At 44.7% G+C, this 20,613-nt stretch overlaps 1 protein-coding gene across 1 annotated transcript in view; it reads right to left on the bottom strand.

The window, feature by feature from the left end:
* Window positions 1–18,678, bottom strand: part of skib (SKI proto-oncogene b) — a 33,338-nt gene extending 14,660 nt beyond the window's left edge. Inside the window, exon 1 of the mRNA XM_087800002.1 lies at window positions 17,192–18,678. Within this exon, the coding sequence (XP_087656128.1) occupies window positions 17,192–18,112 (921 nt within the window). The 5' untranslated portion in view covers window positions 18,113–18,678. The remainder of the gene's footprint in view (window positions 1–17,191) is intronic.
* Window positions 18,679–20,613: the final 1,935 nt, after the last annotated feature.

Below are 20,613 nucleotides of genomic sequence, written 5' to 3'. Positions count from 1 at the left end.
AGAACTTCTCGCCAGCTAATTGGTCGAGCAATAAATCCAGCTGAACTTTATGGATACCTTCTGTTTTTTTTCGAGCGCTCCTGGTCGCCTCTGCTCCAGTAACTTCCACCTCTCACAGGCTGCTTTGTGTAATGAGCTTCGAAACTCCACGTCGCCGGACGTCTAATGAGTGGAATCGGCTCTCGTCGAAGTGAGCAATAAGAAGAAGAATCCTCACAACCCTTCACCGCTAATTAACCGCCAACACGTTGGGATGAACCGGACCACATATGTTCTGGCCCGGCCCCGTCGAAAGTGCGAGGGCCTCACAGTGAGCGTGTACACGCCAGATATTCGACGGAGATCAAATAGCTTTTTTCGCTTGTTTCCACTTGTTGGGAGGAATTTTCTGTAAGGGAAATAGGGGGATCAAACACCCACAACATCCGCTCCTTAGATCACACATTCCATCCTTAAACACTGGTTTTGTCTCCCTCCTACGTTGGCAGGAAAACATATCTGCTTACAGAAGTAATTAGGTGAGAGGCCTTTTGCCTCCGAGCTTCCATTAAATGAGTACCCGGCACTAAAATGGAGGTCTGAGCAGGGCGAGCTGCAGCCGACATCACCTCATGAATTCTGCAGTCGCCGTCTGTTTCTTGACTCTGAAAAAAAATTCTTGGAAATGTCTTTTCCTGGATGATTTTATTGCACAAGAGCCTGTTTCTCTCCATGGCAACTGCATAACACTGGAGCCCAACTAAGCTCTGACTCAACAAACAGAACTCCACAAAATACCAATTCCAGATCCAGGGTTTTCCCCCTCTCGCACGCTTTTTCCTTCCCTAAACCTGGTTTTGAAACCAGTGAATGTGAGCTAGCATTGAACTTGACGTGTGCCACATACATGAAAAGAGACGTGGGCCACGGATCGGTTCGTGGCCGGAGCCACAACACGTTCGGTGCAGTGGGACAGACGGCGGCTGTGCCGGACAGTTGCTCGCCCTAAAGCCGCAGCAGGTTCTATATTCGAAAGCCGGGACGGCGCGTTACGTAACGATCTGCCCGTGTCCGTCTCTTCTTTGGTGGGCTACGATTCAAGGACGCCGCCAGCTCCGGTTTAGAGAGACGGATTAGTGCCGCAGGCAGGAACAGGTCGGAGAAAAGAGGGAAAAGGTGTGAAAAAAATAGGTTTTACCAGAGATATTATCCTTAAGATATCAAAATGTAAACATCGGGTCTGTCAGAATTAAAGCGGGTCATTACGAATCATTCAAGATAAGAATGACACCCTGATTATATTACTTTTAAAAGATGGAATCCTTGAATCATCGGGGAAGTTTCGGCTCATACTGTCCACCTTCTTGACCCGGGCGAGTTAGGGCCGGGACAGGGAAGACTGAAACTCAAGACAAGGGGGGAGACGCAGCTGCTGTCGGGGCAGCTGTAAGCTCCCTAACATGTGTTGACGGTGCCGTAGCGCTAAACAATATTTTCAGGAGGATTTACCCTCGTAAAAAAAAATTAATAAATAATAAAAAAATACAGCGCCAAACCAAATGATCTTTTTATCGTCGCCTATAAGGTTTGCTGCAGAGAGGCAGGGGTTCGGCTGCCAAGTTTTATCTTTGCCTCCGTCTACATGCTGGTGGAGGCAGAGGGATGTGCCACAGGGAGGGGAGGCCCTACACAGGAACTCAATAATAACTTTCAGCAGTCTAGCCAGGAGGCTGGAAGCCCAGACTGCCGCTCTTCCCTGCTCTGGCTGGTCCTCCCTCCGTGCGGCCCCACGCTCCTCCCTTCCTCCCTTCCTCCTGGCCTGTCTGCTCCACAGGACTGATGCATACTGCAGACAGGCCAGCTCTTTTAAAGGGAAACAGGCCACATTTTTTTCCGCTGAATCAATGCAAGGCGAGTGAGAGAGTCCCAGAGACTTGTGCTCCAGTCTAACATGACACAAGAGTGTGTCCAGGGTCTCTCTGTGAATTCTCAGCCACAATTCCTTCACTTACAGCGGCTTTAGAAGGTGTCTTTGAAGACCCCCCTTTTTCCAAAGTCCGTTGAGCGGCAGCGGTATATTAAACTTTAACCATGGTGGACTTTCTAATACGGCAACAATGACAGCATTGCAGTGTCTATGACGTGTGTCTCGAGGACTCTGTGGTGCCTCAGCACACGAGCCACATAGGATCAATCTCGGGCTGGGTTAACGCACTCTTGTCCACGCGGGACTGCAAAACGGCGTCTCCGCGGTCTCGGTAAATCTCTACAAAAACATGTTTTTTTTTCCTCTTAATGAGAGAAAACTTGAGCGTCGCTTTCACAGCTTTAAGAGCGCGGTGGATCGTGTCGGGCTCCGTACCACGGCGAGGAAACGATTAAAAATTTAATAGATTTGAGAGACACAGAAACCTACAAGGGCGTGCCTGCCAAACACGCTCCCATTCTTCTGCTGTCAGCACTTTTTTTCCTCTCCTCGCGTTCAAACTGTGCAGCGCTCAAAACCTCCTCGCTCGTCCTGCAGAGATAGAGGTCACTTCTCTCATCCACTTAAGGACGTGAGCCGGTTGACGCTTGTTTTGAATAACAATCTACTACCAACACGCGGTGAAACTGAATGACATCATAACCTTCAAAAACATGCGAGAGAAAGGGTTAACCGAGCTCTGCAGAAGAACAAAACTCTCTGTGGGAGGTATCATTGCCGGAGCACAGGCCTCTGCGATGATGATAACCTCATTCTGGAAAATCTATAATCTGAGCATCCAGGTTAAGATGGACGCTCCAGTTCACGCTCTTAGAAGTGGACGAGCTGAGACTTTCCGAGAGTGTCGACTGACAATGCGCGGTAAGTTTTTTCTTTGCCGATTGTTAAAGCGCTTTGTGACCCTGGTCTGGAAAAGCACTATATAAATAAATATTACTTACTTACTTACTTACTCTTCGCTTATGATCCGATTATAAGTTTGGTACCTTTAAGATAAGTCCGATTTTAAGAACCACTCGCTTCCTGGTGCAGTTGTTGTAACAAAGATCTACAATATGTTAAAAAAACAAACATAATGTATAACATAATGCATGTCATTATAAATGATGGAAGCATGTAAGTAACTAAGTAAGTAAGTAATATTTATTTATATAGCGCTTTTCGAGACCAGGGTCACAAAGCGCTTAAACAATCAAAACAATACTCAAAAAAGTACATACTTTAAAGATCAAGATAATACTGAGAACAACACAGGAGTTCGAGAAATTCAAGGAAAAGCCTGAACAAATAGAAACGTCTTAAGATGTTTCTTAAAGGAGTCAGTAGACTCCATCAAGCGCAAAGAGAGAGGAAGATCGTTCCAAAGCTTAGGAGCAACAGCCTGAAAAGATTTCTCTCCTCTGGTCCTGAACCGTGTGCGTGGAACCATAAGTAGATTCTGACCCACAGACCTCAGAGCCCGAGCTGGGGTGTAAGGCTGGATCAGATCAGTGATGTAAGGAGGAGCCTGACCATGTACATTAAGAACATGGACGATTGAATCCGAACGGATTGAGAGACAAGGCGTAGTGTTTTAAAATAAACACACCACAACAAAATAACCCTCCTTGACTCCGAGCCTGTTCACGATGCTAACAATTCTTCCTTCAAGGCCAACATTAAACAGCGGGGACTTGAATAAACGGTAATGATGAGCCACACTGCTTCCACTGAGAGCCACGACTAATGAATGTCTGCTGTGGTGAGCGAGCTCCCTGACAGGATGACGCACACTCAAACAACACAGAGCCATTGAATCACCAGTGTTTACAACGCCACATCATTCCCAACCATCTGCAGCGCTGATTCTCAGCAGAGCACGCCGACAGCGGAGGCGAGCGTCTTGTACTCACAGCACACAGAGCCATAGTTTGCTTGTAAATATAGCTGCCTCATTAAACCTGTGTTCCCTCTCTGACCGCAGTGATAACAGCTCTGTGGAGACTTCCTCCTCTCCTTTGCCCTCCAACTTTGAACCCGCCATCTTTCTTCGGCTTACAAGGCAGATGCGGGCCAAAAAAAGGCAATGAACTTCTGACCTGTCATTCAGATTGTAGAGGAAACTTTGTGGCTCAGGGGCAACCAGAGTCCACCATCCCTGCCTGTCTTTCTCCACACAGTCTCACCCTGCCATCCCATAAACCCCCACTAAAAAACCTCAGCTCCCCCCTTTTATGGGTGCCAGATGGCGGTGAGGCCTCCTTGCCTCTGGACTTGCCTCTCCAGTCTAGTAAAACTAGTTGACCTCAGCAGCATTAAAAGTGCTATTTATGAAAAGGCTGGGAACAAAACACACAAACATCCTGCCACTGAAACAATCAAATGCCCTCCCATCTCCCCAAAAAGCCCTTTTTTTTACAAGATAAGTGAATGCCGGACGCCCCAGTGGCCGGCTGCGCTAGGGCGGCGCTGTCCAGATGCAGCGGTTACACCCAGGTAGGTTTTTATTTGCATGCCGTGGGTGTGAGTGCAGGACTTTGGCAGCATGGAAATTTCTCCCTGAGAAACACAGAAGGAAAACAAACAGTCTGCATTCAGGTCGGAGCTGCAGAGCCACAGTCTGGCCTGCGGTTCGCAACATTCTGTTCCAGCGCTGACTTCACCTAAAACAAACACCTCTCAAGAAACATAGCGCCTCAGCCGGGGAGAGAAGCCGTTCCTCTCTTTCTACGCTCACCTTGAAGATGTCGGGTTGAAGATGTTGACAGTTGAGGTAATGTAATGTGGCGTTACGTTTCCTATTTGACGGTGAGTAGCTTGTGACACCGTAAGAGCAGTTCTTCCATTAAAAAAAACTGTCATGTGGCAGAAATACTTGAACACGGACCAGGTTAAAAATGGTGGTTTGCTATATTGTTATCAAATACACAATTATAAAAAAAAACTTTGTTACTGTAGCTCCTCACGAGGAAAGCTTGTCGGCATCAAAATCAAGTCCAAAATAGAACACTTTTTCATTCAGTTTTCATTTGTTCCACCGGTACAAACGCACCATTATCAACCACAACCTCGAGGTGACCCCTGGTGCGGCTGCCTAAGCCATTAGGCAAGTTGTGACTTGGGGTTATTAGAGTGATAAACTTTTACTGTCCCTCCAGCCGCTCTGTACCGCCGCTGTTTAATGCCTCTATGGAACAAGTCTAAGGGACCTTTCACAGTCTGGCAGCGCCCGGCGCTTTGGTCACTTGGCCCACGCACAAATGCATCTTTGACTTATTGAGAAGTGAGAAGTGAAATACCCAATTCAGACAAGTGGTCAGAGCAGAAACAGAATGTGGCTGGAAAGAAGAGAGAGAGAAAGAGAGAGAGAGAGAAAAAAAAAGAAGTTAGGACGATGAATCAAGCCGGTCGTCAATGCATTTGCTCTATGGAAATATGTAGACAAGAGGGCTTTCGGGGGGCGGCGGTGGTTGTCTCAGCTATGTTTTCTCCGGTGCGGCAGAAGTTGTGGGCAGCAGAGCTAACTGCAGCCTCAGCACTTCTCTCCATATTCTCCAGTTTCAAGCCAAGAGAGAGAACAAAGCCGAGAGCTAAGCTGCTGCAGAGGTAATGAGGACTGCGTCCTGCAGTACAGGAGAGCGTGCCCTCAATAACCAGTGTGCTGCAGTCCATGATGAGTCTCGTTGGACAGACAAAATCTATGCGGTGGCTCTCGGCAGCCTCCCTGGCTGACGACCGACGGCGGTGACCCACTGACTGCACACTTGCTTTCGCTGCTCTGTCTATGACAGAAGGACAGCGGGACCAGAACTCGCTAAATAAATGTGCATATCTAGTTTCATTTTTACCTAAGCAGAGAAGCAGTAGATCTGCTCTGAGCCTCTCCTGGATGACTAAGATCATGCAAAACAGATCAAATAATGCATGTGTATTTTGTTTACAATAGATAAGAATTTAGATTAATGATCAAAAATGTGCAGGTTTCTTTCTTAGGGTGAACTCTTGCTAAGGGTCTAATGGAAGAATATAATCAGGCTGAACATGATGCTAATGGCTACTTAAAAATCCATACTTGGCTACTCATACACAAGTGAATAACCAGTTTATTACTGGAAATATGAGTGTGAAATTCAATAAAAGTTTGTTTTTTTGCTTTTGTATTATTCGTGGATCACGAACACAATCATTGGTTGTGATTTAGTTTTGCCGCACTGTAAATAACTATTTCATTCAGGCCTTGACTTGGACACAGCGAGCACTGAGGTGTCGACAAAGTCAATAATATTCTTCCATCACATCAATAACAGAAAACGTGTTTTCCTCACAAGAAGCGGCAGAATAACTCATCCGCGTGACGCTCGTTCTAATAATGCGCTGTCAAGAATCTCGTCCAGAATGTGTCAGATGGAGGAATTTCGCGACGCGAGCTGTTATGTGAACTTCTTCTGAAGTTGGAGGCCCACGCTCTCTGGAGGAGAATCCCAATTAAAAAGTCTGTCAAAGATAATGAAGTCATTCAGAGATTACAGTGTCAAAAGTTGTGGATGTCCTGAGCAGCGTCTGTGGAGACGATGAGGCATGTTTTGACAAAATCCAACTAATTACAAGTATCCTGGCATTATTTACACCAAGTGTCTTTCATTTGGAAACGGGCCGCCCTCCAGGGAACGACTGTTTTGGCTGTAAAACTGTGTCAGCGCGGGCCCATGCCAGCCCCACCCCATTAAGACCAAACCCCGCGGATCATGTGTTTCCACTTTACCGATTGGGTGGAAATGACCTCAACACAGTAAAAGATGACAGGGGTGCTAGCGCTGTTCACCAGATGTGTGCAAAAAAAATGGGAGGAGGTGGAAGGGGAGGGAAAAAACATTCGGCTAAAGAATGTACTTTAAACCTCAGCGGAGCTCCAGACGTTCCTGGTGTATCTCAGTGGCGCTCTTGCTCTAGGGAGCTCAAAATTCAGGCCCTGGACGCCGGGTCGTTTTCACTCGGTCACGCATGAGCATGCCCACATCAACGGCGTCATTCCATTGCACCTGCCAGTAACACAAAAGCCACTTCCTCCCACTGTGTCCGACACAGACGCTTCAGCCCATTCTGTGCGGCGTGCACCACAACAAAAGGAGAAAAATTAGGGAGCTCTGCTGATGATGGGGCGACTAATCTCTTTGGAGGGATTCATTCTATCGGAGGTCTGTACAGTTGGGTAACTGAAAGACTTGGATTAAATATGGACGTGCAGCGATGGGGGTCTTTGTGAAGATGAGCACACCAACAATACTATGTTATTAGCTCCAGAATAATTCATATGTTCATTGTGTGGAAGATGCTGCGACCAAACTCTTGCATTTGATTCGAGCATCAGTTGTTGTGTTTTCTTAAAGTAGTTTTATGAACGACAGTTCATTCAGGTCATCACTGTAGCTGATGACAGAGTTAGTTGTCGTCATCTTTGGGATTCTTCACAGCTTGCTGAAGTTGCCTCACGCTTTTTCAAAGGCACTCAATCCTGCCTGTTTTTTCAAGTAAAGCACAAAATTATGTTTGCATCAAATGCGATGTATGCCTTGAAAGCAAACCGTTTTAGCAGTGAAGTCAAAGTGTGCGATGAACTGTTGATCGAATCAGTTTAAAATATTGTCTCAAAGTCTAAAAATATCAATTCCAATGAGTCACAAAGTGAAGAAAAATCGAGGTGGAATTCATATAATGGGAATATATATGAAAGATGCAGGTGGTCCCTGATAATGTAAGTAAAATGAGTCATCGGTCATTTGAAATTTGATCTATTTGCCCATTTATTTTTTGGCTTATCTTAGCATATATCGTGGTTCATCTGTTATATAATTATTATTATATATAATTATAATCTCACTAACACAATCTGTCAAACGGCAAAACCTGAACAGTGTTATAATATTGGCATACGTCAATTTAACTTCAAGCTTAAAGCATTGTGCTAACGTCTTATGTAAATAATTTAAGAAACGACCTATATGAACTTCGCCGATAACAAGGTTAAAACACCTCCCTGTAGATCACTGAGGGATTATTTTTTCCGACTAAGGAGCTTCACAAGACCTTATTACCTTGCGTGCAAACAAACACCTGCGCCGCAGATTATGACTGATTGCCTGGTTATTGAAAAGCGGCTTTTTTTAGGCCAGTGTTTGCGTCAGGTAAACTCCTCTCTTGACATAGACTGCTTAAGACACAGGGCTTATAATAGCCTCCTCTTATAGGATAAAGAGTGGCCGCTCTATTTCAGGCCGTGGCTGTCTGTGTCTGCGCCGGCTAGAAATAAAGCCTGACGGGGCCCAGGACTGTGGCGAAGAAGGCGGCTGTGTGCCGAGGCGACCGGTGCGACTAAACATGCAACTGTTCGACACCTGCAAAAAAAAAATAGTTGAGCAGGTGTCACGTGCATGTGGCCCATCCGTACGCCTGTCGCTCTAAATGTAGCGCTCGCTGTACAGATCAGTGGGTGCCGGGTTGGGGCAGGTGGCTCCGGCGTCCAGAAATAAAAGATTCACCGCAGAGTGATACGGAGCGCTGACAAGGTCAAAAAGAGAAAAAGTTTCTTTTGACCAGATGATGCTGTGACAAAGCCAAGCATGAGGCTTCCCGGGGTGACTGTAATACTGAATAAACACCCCCCCTCCACCACCACCCCCTCGTACTGCAACAGAGTCTGCTAGGACAGCTGTGCTGAATCCATTTGATACGGGTGCCTGCCGACAATGCTGCAGTGCCCCGTCTCTGCGAGAAAAGCATGTCGAGCTCGTCTGAAGAGCACACCAGGGCTTCACACCGGCTCTCCCTGATTGTTCTTGAAATACAGTACAAGGCAAAGCTTTCACCCCTGCCAGCGCCCCAGCTGGACCGAATAAGCCATTTCCTCAGAGCCCTGAGAGAGAAGACACAGTGCTCTTTTTTGGATTTGATTCTGGAGACGTTAAGGTCCCGGTGGCGCAGCAGACGCACAAGAGGATAGACATCTGCACAAGAAGACGGAAGCAAAAGTGAAAAACATAATTGTTTCTGCATCTTGGAAGACTCTCGAAACAAAGGGGATGTAAGTTCACCCTGATCGAGATGCTGAAAGTTGCTAATGTGTGTCACGTCAAATGATACTTTTGTATAATATTTACCTTTTTCTTTACTTGATATTTTCAAGTCCCTCTCTGCTTTTGGCACTCAAAAAGATGGACTATGATTGGTTACAATCTTCTTTTTATGAGACTGCTATGAGAGTTGTAGTTCTTCAAACTACCCATGGTCTCCAGAGCCCCTCTTTAGGTCCTGGTATAGCGGCCCTGATGAAAGCAGTTTCCAGGCTAGTGTTCCCTCGCTTCATCGCGCTTCAGTTTTATGCAGCTTTTACCACTTTTGTGATGTGTCAAATATTGCGGATGCTTCGCTACATTGCGGGATTACAGGATGAGAAAGCGGTGTTAGCGATTTAGTTTTGAGTCATGTTGGCTCACATGGAGGACTTTTGATTAAGGTAAGGTAAGGTAAGGTAAGACTTTATTGATCCGTCAGGAGGTCTCCTTCGGGAAATTGTTTAAACAATTATTTGATGGTGTCTGGCTAATAATAATACATATTATATAATAATATAATATAATAATATATAGTATAAAATAATTATTGATTTAACAAAATTATATATTTGGTGGTGGTTTGTAGGCGGACTGTAGGCAACAGCAGCATGTCGATTAAACAACTAATAAAACATAAGACAAGAATCAAGTGTTTAATATATATAGGGTTTAAAATCGCAAATTCTTATCCGTAATAATGTCTTATCAGCACCTCTAGCGTCATTGGATTGATGTGAAAATCCGTCGCTTCAATGCAAACATCCCGTCTCTATAGATTTGTATTCATTTCAACAATGATTTTATTTTTAATCTCAGATGTCTATCAGTTTTTTCATGCTCCCATCTTTCCCCCCTCTCTCCGTCTGACAGTCTCTCTCAGTCTACCTCTCACTTCATTCATCATCTATGCATCCACCCATCCATGTGGGTCGTATGTAGGCCAGTCTGATGCGGCGTGCTCTCCACAGAGGAGGTAGTGATCTAAGTATAATGTGAGGGGGAGTGCAGAGGAGAGAGCGCTTCCCTCGCCTCGTCCCACGGGAAGCTCGACGGCGTCAAACGGAGCAGGTGAAGGGTGTGAGCAGAGGACTCGTCCAAAACACTGGAGGCTGGAGAGGAGAGTAGGAGGAGGAGGACGGACCAGGCGGAGGTCACAAACCGAGAGAGAGGGCGGTGAATGGAGGAGGTCTCCCCCCCCCCCCCCTGCAACCGGCTGGATGTGTGTTCGAGCGAGTGCGCCTCTCCGAAGCCCACCAGCCAGACAGCATGAAAGTTCTTATTTAGCTCGGGAAGAGCAGCTCTGCTTAGCAACGGCGGCCGCCCTCCAATCACGAGCCTACCACGCAGACTCCACCAGGATGAGTCCTTCTTGAGAGTGCAGCCAGTCAGACAGACTTCTCCAAATATTAAGCCGCTCACCTGCCGACAAACACTTCGACGCTAACACGCCGTCGCAGGTGACACTCCGCCCAAAACACCTTTGACTGACATGACAATGTAAACCTTGCTAATCCTAAAATAAATGATGTGTATCCGGAGGATTCGAGCGGCAAATCGCTCTTATATGTTGAGCACATGTTGTGATGAGGAGGAAACGAAGAGTTGAAGCAAATATTGTCTTAACACAGAGCAAGTCTGCGTGAGCTAATCCTCCTGATATATTTGGTGGTGGTTTGTAGGCGGACTGTAGGCAACAGCAGCATGTCGATTTGTCATATGGCACCAGCAGGGCCTGCTTCTGCTCTGGCTGGAGATCCATTAGCAAGTCTGCGCTCAAGTCCAACATGCATGTCGCTTACAGCCGTCCAGCTCCTTATTACCAGCTCTGTTTCTCGTTCGAAACAAGACGCACACATCGCTACGTTCAAATATAAGTTTGTGTCTAATGTGCAATAGTCTGTGTTACAAAAATAAAAATGTATTTGTGTTGCATATTTTTTATATATTATTAGTAAGTAAGTAAGTAAGTAAGTAATATTTATTTATATAGCGCTTTTCCAGACCAGGGTCACAAAGCGCTTAAACAAACAAAGCAATACTCAAAAAAGTATATACTTTAAAGATCAAGATAAAACTGAGAACAACACAGGAGTTACAGAAAATCAAGGAAAAGCCTGAACAAATAGAAACGTCTTAAGATGTTTCTTAAAGGAGTCCATCAAGCGCAAAGAGAGAGGAATTAGAGGAATAAAAAAGTGTGTAAAGGTTAATTAACTAAATTAATTTATTATAAAAAATTATATGTAAATATAAATATATGAAAATAATAGATGTACCCACAATTTATAATCCGAATGAAAATGACTAAATGAAAAGTATATGTGCATATTTTACTTAAATAGAACCAACAATAGAAGGGAAGGTATAAACAGTAATTCACATTTAATGCCAAATTTAATGGAAAACACGGAGAATAAAATGACCATTTTGAAAGTATGTTTATAAAAGACTAGACAGGGAAGATTTGAGCCTTCAGAGTCAGCAGACGAGGTTTATCTGTGGTGAGGATGCATTAAGTGGCAGGAGATGGAGGGTCTGCGGCTGACGCAGTAAAGCTGCTGACACACCGTCTGTCTGAGTCCATCCCGAGACCACGTCCAGGGGGAGCGACACTTTTTCATGTCGTCTCCACATTCCTCCGGTTATGAGGGATTATCAAACCGAGGCGGGCTTAGTAGCTCAGCCAGCAAGCAGATGCAAACTCTGGGATTTCCTGTCTCTGCAGCAGATGGACCCGACTCTTAATCACAGAGCTGGAAATCAGGAGGTGATCGAGGAGGAATTGATGATGATTGTGGAAGCACACTAACCAGAGCCAGGCGTCTGTGTTGGCTGGCGGACCGGTCGGGACTCATCTCCTCACTTATCCCTCCGTCACTGCCAGTCACAGACCTCCGTCTCCTCACCAGCGACACAAGATGGATCTCACACATCCGTGCTCTCCATCCTCCAGAAATAATGATGCAAAAGTCTTGTGTGTATACATTAAGAAAGATTCAGTAAAGTACTTATATAATAAATATATTCTTCCATTATTTTATATCTGATAAAATACATTTGAAGTTCCTTCTCTTCTATTGATTTCTTCCATAAAACAATATGTTTATTCAAACACTTTGGTTTTGCTCCCAATTTCCACAGCATTCTAAAGGTTCACCTGAACTGCCTGTGACTGGATGGACGTTGAAGTGAAGCTGGTCAAGGCTCTGCTGAATGATAATGAATAAATGTGAAATGTACAATATTGATGTCTGGATGTGTAAATCATGTCTGATCAGGCTTCGAGTCTTCTGTAATCCGAGCTGCACATGTAATCGCAGCATTACTCTGGAGAGCTCACGTTGATATATTTCCTCAATAAAAAAAACGACGTGCATGTCAGAGAGTCGGGAGTGAAACTGGATCCAGTCTTTGGGAAAGTAAAGCTGACCAACTCAATATTGAAAGATTTCAGCTCAACATTTATGTTGAATTTTGGTTTGTTTTCAATTGTTTTTGAGTCAAAGAGGTCATCGTCTCGACTCCTTTCCCATCCCTTCCTCATCAGACATGCAGTCCCCACTTTTGTCTCCGATTTTGCTTCACAAACCAGGAAGTGGGCAACCTCCTGACTTTGTGTTTTCCCCCCATGAGGGAGGCAGGAGGTTACGGACCGACCACGCAGCGGCAAAGGACAAAAAAAAGAGGCAGACAAAGAGACATGGCTGCACTTCACAGCCTCTGAAAGCTGGACTCTGGAACAAAGGAGGCGGCAGGTCTTTAGCACACATCACCCATGACAGAACCCCAGCTGACACTCTTTTAACAACAGGTCAGCTCTCAGAAAATGAAGGCCACAACCCCTGGGGGGCTGTTGGCTCCCCTTCACCTCGACATGCTGTCCTGACTTGAGCCCACTGGCCCTGGTTGCGTGACCCACCCAGCCACTGATCAAGAGACGTGTGGACTCGGGAGAAAAATTCGGAGAACTAGTCAGCGGGCGGCTAGGGTCGGCCGGCCGAGTGCGACGGTGGTCCCACCAAGGACCGTGAAAAGCTCTCGGGGGCTTCTTAGAGGTCAGCAGACAGATGGGGATGGAAATGAGCCGGTGGCCAGCTCACTTTAATCTGGCTCCTGCAGCTGATCCACTCATTACACTGGCCCGCTCACATGCAAACACGGAGTGTAAACAAGTCCACGTCGGTCACCAGTTTCATTCATTATGATCACAAAAATCTGCACTGATGCCGGGTGCTCAACTCCTGCTAAAACTGGCTGTATCTGAATATCAACTCTGCTTTCCATGAAGAATCTAAACTCCAAATTCAGACGAGCGGCTAATTTGACCACATATATGAGCACTAGACGTTTATGTGTAGCAAAGGCCTATGGTTTGAATTAGCTTAAAAGCTAACACAAGAATAATCAATTGTTATTGTTGTCATTGTGATTTTCATTTGTGCTGCGTTCTATGACACTACACATGTATTAAGATTCCATTGCCATAAATATGTAACACACATTATTACACACGATTCTTTTTTCTTGAAGCCAACTATCCAGTAGTAAAGATGATGTATAAAGTTTTTGTCATTTTTTTTTATCAATGGTTGTGATCTGGTGACCTCGTGGGTATTCAAAGGTGTTGTGCGGGATGCTGGGTGTTAAGGGGTCGGTTTCTGTTGCGTCACAAAAGCTTTTGACTGTCTGGTCGTCGACGCTAACGGTGGCGTGGAGGTTTAGCCCCAGTGATACATGTGATAGTGAGGATAGAAAAGAATCCAACCTTCACTAACACCATAACAAACCTCATGAAACTAAACATCTGAACTGTTTTACACATTTTGTCTCTTTTTCGGTCACGTCTCCACTGAAATACTGGTAAAAATTAGTGCAACTCTATGGACCATCACTTGCAAAGAAACCATCCCTGGGCTTCTACTGATTAGGTCTTTAAATGCCTTTTTGGTTTCATTTCTGTTGTTTTTATCTAAAGGCCAGTCGGTGACAATAATGCCGACATTAAACTAGAAGAAAGGGTTGTTCTTTATCAGACGGCCATCTGTCCGGCGAAGCGTACGCACGCGCAAGTGATTGGATGGTGTGAAAAGAATGGGGGGGGGATGGCCGGGGTCAGTGTCTTTGCAGGGGGGGGTCAGGGGTTACGGCACCTTTGACAACACATGTCAAGGCCTTGCTCCCACACCCTGTATCATCTAAATGAATCCTCAAACCCCAGACCTTTAGCTGAATCTGAAACATACTCTTTGGATATCATTCCAAGAATATTCCTTGGAAAAAAAGGCTCCATTACCGGATGACAGTCCGAATCTCCGAGTCCAGAGTCACCCTCTCGTTCGTCGGGACGCGAGCAGGAGCCGAGGCGGACCGATAACATCGAGTTTTTTTTTGTTGGACGGGGGAAGTCGAGCCGAAGCTCCGTCTGAGAGCTCACGTCCGGCCTTTCAGCAGCTCGGCCTGTCAGGCTGATGTATCGGAGGTTTGCCGGTGAGTCTCTCAGGAGCACGGCTGTCTGCTAAGTGGGACACGACTGACAGTGAACCACAGTGAACACTGAGCACTGCCCCCCCTCAGCCACACTCACTCCGCCGGACCCCGGCTGTAGATCACTGAGAGGCTGTCAGTGCAGCACATGTAAGGAATACACAAGTGAACGCCAGGACACCGATGAGCTGCAGGTGCAACTGCTGGAGTCGGAATATTGAATGTATGACGGATGATAAATCTTCTATGAAAGCCTGATTTAAGTTGAAAACAACCTCTCTACGCCAGAGATTCTCCCTCTATATTTCATGAGGCAGTGTGTTCATGTGCCGTCCGACATCGAGTTCCACCGTAAACCCACCGTGGAGTCGTAAAAGTACGGCTTGAATCAAAATAAAACTTTCAAAGTCATTCATTTTATATCTGAGAAGAACCTTCGCACCTCTGCGAGAAGAATGTTAACATAAATAAACGATTTTCCTAATCCTCGACATCTTTTAAATCCATCCAAATATGACTTATTATCCTACTGTTTTTATTAAATGTGTTCCTTCACATAATTCCATTGCTGTATTTGATGATCAATAGTAATTAATGATTTTCATTTCCAACAGTTTCTTTAATTTAGTATTTTCTTCAAGTTCTTTTTCATCTTGTTGGACAAGAATTTTGATCAAGGAACTCATCTGAAGTATAATAAACTGATAATTATATAATATTTACCGTTAATATCACTATAATTAGCAGCTTAGCCGCTGAATGGCTCTCAAATAAGTTACTTATTCATGGTTGACGTGTCAACAAATGGAAAGACGTCTCCTACATACTGATGGAACACTTGATGTGCAGAGCAATGAGGCTGCATTAAAGAGATCTTTTCATGTCGACTTGTGCTGAGGCGGCGTTTTTTTTTTGCTCCGCGTGATAAGACTCCAGCTCAAGCTTCTGTTGTTTTTCGCTTCAGATGAAGCCTTGGTTATAACTCCAGAGGCTCCTCCATCCTAGTTATAAAAGTGACGATAAAAGTGATTCCTGGACCAGATCAGGACCAGGTCTGTGATGATGGCTGTTTCCAGGCCCGCTGAGATGTCCACTCATTAGTCCGGAACCCACACAGCAGCTGCTCCGTGACTAAGAAACAGCCACCTCGTCTTTGTCCGGTCTAAACGTCTATGACCCACGCACAGACGCTGGACGCCGACAGGCACCACACACACTTCTCGTCACAATCCAAAAAGCCGCCCCCACCCCCCCACCCTCCTCCTCTGCACTTCAACACATTTCCATATTCCAGTCCCTATTGAACCCCTGACCTCTGTGATGCAACCTTCCCCCCCAATCTGGTTATATCAGCCACTGGTCATAATGCAGGTGCCCTTGGCTTGCCCCGGTGGGTGGGGGGTTGAGTTTGGTCAAACCGAAATATTGATTTTACAATCATTTTAAAAATGTCAGGTGATGCTGTGTGAACATTCACATTTTATGATTTTCATCTTGTATTCGCCATCTTTAAGACTCTCTTAAAGGAAACGTATGCGACCAGAACACCTAGTTATTCTCGCGTCCATATTTCTGTTTTTTTGGGGGGTTAGAAACCAGAAAACTTGGGTTGTTTTTGTTTATTCAACGTCCTCGCAAAGAGCCGCCGCCGATAACAAGCAGGATAACAAACTCACGTTTGGACTACGGTTCAGCTGAGGGCAGTTTGTTTGTATTTTTCTGATGCTACGCTGATTTTTTTTTTAAACATCATGTGAGATCAGAACCTTGGCAGAGGTATGTTCGCTATCGGTGCTTGTTCGAAATCAGCATTGGATTCTAAAACTAACGTAATTTACTTCTTTAATTCAGCAACAAAAAACACTTTGTTTTTCATGGGGCCACAGTTCTCTGCAAAAAGGTTGCTAGTTCGCTTCCCCCGTTCAGGGGAGGGAACTTGGGCCCTTTATGTTTGTATGTTCTCCATAGTGTTGCGTGGGTTTTACTCCGGGCACTCCGTTTTCCTCCCACCATCCAAAAACATGCATAGGGGAATTGTCTGTAGATATGAGTGTGTGTGTGAATGGCGATATGTATTTGTTTGCCCTGTGACAGACTAGCTTCCTGTCCAGGGTGTCCCCCCCCCCCCCCCCCGAAGAAGCTAGGATAGGCCCCACATCAGGGAATAGGCAGTAGAAAATGGGATGGATGGATGAGAAACCAATGTGTTGTCATCTTATCTTGCCTGGACTACACACCACCTGCTCCCACACCCTGTATCATCTAAATGAATCCTCAAACCCGAGCCTTTAGCTGAATCTCAAACAAAACATACTCCTGGATATCATTTCAAGAATGTTCCTTGAAAAATAAAAACCCACAATAGACGAATTGAACCAGGGCCGGGTCTAGACAGGCATGTATGAGGGGGCAGCCACAAATCTTGAGGGGGCATTGTGCTGTTACTTACTTACTTACATGTAAGTTTGAGGGGGCACAACATTTATTTGAGGGGGCCAGGCCCCCTCTTGCCCCTGCCTAGACCCGGCCCTGAATCGAACATTTGCTCACACCTGTGTTGTTATTAAACGCAATAAGTTTGTAACAACTGTCACAACTGAAGATAGTCAAGCACAGATATCGCAGTGAACAAAACAACATTAAAAGCACTTACTCTGCAGCCTTTATTGGACACTTTTCCGCTCAAAACAAACGTTCCCTTCAACTCCTCCAGCAGCTTCTCCAGGCGACTCTTCTCCTCCTGCTCCACGTAGTCCGGGTCCAGGAGCACGTAGGCCCGCCAGTTGGCGGAGTCGAACCCCCAGTGGACCGTCCGGTTCTCCAGCCTCTTGTGACTGTGCACCACGAACTTGTGCGGGGGGAACATGAGCCTGCAGTCCCAGCACTGGATGCAGGCGGCGCTCGGCGCGCGGTAAAGTTCCGGCACGAACAAGCCCTTGCAGCGGCCGAAACACTCGTGGTAGACCCCGAAGCTGCGCGCGGTTCTCTGCAGCTCCAGAGCGGCGGCGGGGTCCTTGTCGCAGCGAGGCGGCGGGAAGGACCCCCCGTGGATCAGCGAGTTGCATAGACGCTCGGCGTCCGTCTGCGTGATGAGCCCGCAGGAGGGCGCGGAGAAGGGCAGGATGCCCACCACCTTCAGGATCACCAGCTGGTCGGCGGTGCAGCGCGAGCAGTAGATGTGCAGGTCGTCGCACACCGAGTTGATCTGCTGGAGCGAGAAGTCCCGCAGGACGCTGTTGAGGATCTGCGGCAGACACAGGCGCTTCTCGCCGCCCACCACGAAGCACGAGACGGGTTCGCGCTCCAGCACCGTCTCGCAGCGCTCCGTGGAGCGGTCCGAGGGGATGAAGAGGGGCCCGGACATGACGGGGGGCGCCTGGGTCACCACCAGCAGCTCCTCCGAGGACTTGCCCTCCTTGAAGGCGAGCGGGTCCTGCTGCTGCTGCTGCTGCTGCTGGTGGTGCCAGCGGGCGGAGAACGCCGCGGGTCCGCCGAGGGAGCGCATGGAGCTCAGGTGGAACTGCTTGAGAGTTTGCTGAAGTCCAGGGTGAGGCTGGAAGCTCGAGACCTCCATGGTTTTTGAAGGAGCGAGGAGTCCGAACAAGAAGAAGAAGAAGAAGGAAAAAAAAAAAGTCCCGAGTCCACTAGGCGTCGAGCGGCTAGAGCGGCGTCTCCAGGATCCCGGAGGAAGCTTCCAGTGCGGCCATCGAGTCCCGGGTCCACTTCCTGTCCGTTCCAACTTCTTTCACACACCCGCGCGAGCCTCACACGGGCGTGTGTGTCCCGGTTCTGGAGCTGGTAATAAAAAAGTGGGTTCGCTTTAGAACCCAAAGTGAGCCGGTGTCTGTGCGCGCCTGCGGTTTACGCACTAATGCTAATGTGCGTCCGAAATAAGTCTGCTCTCTTCTTCTCCCCCTCCTTCCTTCCTCCCTCTCTCTCTCTCTCTCTCTCCCTCTCTCTCTCTCTCTCCCTCTGTTTGTTTGTGTCTGGTTCAGTCATTGAATCGCAGCCAGGAATGTGACTGACTCCCTGGGCCGGCTCTTCCCTCAGCTCGGCCTCCCCTCCCGCCGCTACATGGCAGCTGCACGTTTGAAATGGAAAAAAAAAAAAAATAGAAAAAAGGAGGAAGAAAGCAGCGTGGGTGGAGTTTGAGGGAGAAACAAAAAAAAGCGCTGTTATAAATACGTAAAGAAATACGTGTGTAAAAATAAATACAAATAGATGGAGCGACGTTTTCAATGGATTCATATAAAAAAGAAAATCCATTATAATAATAAAAAATAATATAGTATATATAAAACATATATACAATTAGATCAATGTATCTTGAACCTCAACTATATATATATATATATATATATATATATATATATATATATATATAATGATTAGATAAAGAGTTAAGCAATAATGTATTTTTGTTAAAAAAATAACAAATGATTAAATAAATAATATTAAGGTAAATACATGTTTAAAAATAAATAAAAATAGATGGAGCAACATTTTCAATGGATTCACATAAGAAAAAAATGATCCACTATAATAATAAAAAAATAAATAAAACATAGATACAATTAGATCAATGTATCTTGAACCTCAACTATATATATATATATATATATAATGATGAGATGATATAATGATGAGATAAAGAGTTAAGCAATGATGTATTTTTGTTAATCTATTTATATAATAAAAACAAAAGAAAAAACTGACTGATGTTAACCGTCCAAATAACAAATGATTAAATAAATAATATTAAGGTAAATACTTGTATAAAAATAAATAAAAATAGATGGAGCAACATTTTCAATGGATTCACATAAGAAAAAATGTATCCATTATAATAAAAAAAACAAAAAAAAAACGTAGATACAATTAGATCAATGTATCTTGAACCTCAACTATATATATATATATATATATATATATATATATATATATATATATATATATATGTATATACTTTATTGAATATTGTTTTGATTGTTTAAGCGCTTTGTGACCCTGGTCTGGAAAGCGCTATACAAATAAAAATTACTTACTTACTTATATATATATATATATATATATATAATAATTAGATAAAGAGTTAAGCAATGATGTATTTTTATTAATCTATTTATATAATAAAAACAACAGAAAAAAACTGACTGAAGTTAACTGTCCAAATAACACATTTTTAAACAAATAATTTTAAGGTATTAGAGGCAGAACAATTTACATATTTAACAAGTATTGTCCAGAATGACAGATCCTTCATAAGACTCCTGTATCCGGATGGTGATGGAAAAAAACCGAAATTGAACCATCAAGCAAACAAATAAACAATTATCAAAGAAAATGTAACATTTAAAATATTGGATAAATTGGAAGGACCATACACTTGTTAGGATTGTTGCAGGATCTGTTGGCTTCATCAGGTCGTCAACTGAAGTCCTCAGTTGGAAGGAGGAGTTCAAGTGTCTTCTATAAATAATAACAATAAACTTCTGGCTTTTAGGTATTAGATTATTTAAAATGGTACGTTAAGATGCGTTAAACCAATCCTTTCCTTGAGTTAAAGGCACTGATTGCCTTCTAAAAGATGTAGACTTTGACTATTAAACACAATATAATGGCATTTAAATTCTAGTTAAATTGTTTATTAAAACGTAAGCCAACCTTTAATTTAATTGTCAAAGATAGTGTATTGACGCCATAAATCAATTATTATTTGTAATTCATTCATATTTGAACCATCAACCTTTAGTCATATGGCAATAATGTCATCCTCGTATATGACAGGTATATGATGCTATAAATCAATAATTATTGAATGAATGAATAATTACTTTAGTCATATTGCATTGTCAAATGTGACGGATTTATGATGCTGTTGCTGGGAGGCGAGGACACCAGTCTTAAGGCATAAATCAAAAAAAGTCATAAAAGTCAAATTGAACTCTTCATTGTCTTTGAAGCCCTGATGTCGTGATAGAAAGGACAAGATCATCGACAAAAATATGTTTTTTTTCCTCCGACTTAGAGATGTATGGTCGTCCGGGAGGGCCTCGGAGTAGATCCCATGCTCCC

This window comes from Callionymus lyra, chromosome 10 (genome assembly GCF_982586985.1).
Source record: "Callionymus lyra chromosome 10, fCalLyr1.hap1.1, whole genome shotgun sequence".
In the NCBI taxonomy this organism is placed as follows: Eukaryota; Metazoa; Chordata; class Actinopteri; order Syngnathiformes; family Callionymidae; genus Callionymus; species Callionymus lyra.
Note: the sequence above shows the minus strand (reverse complement) of the source record. Positions and strands in the feature narration are given on the sequence as shown.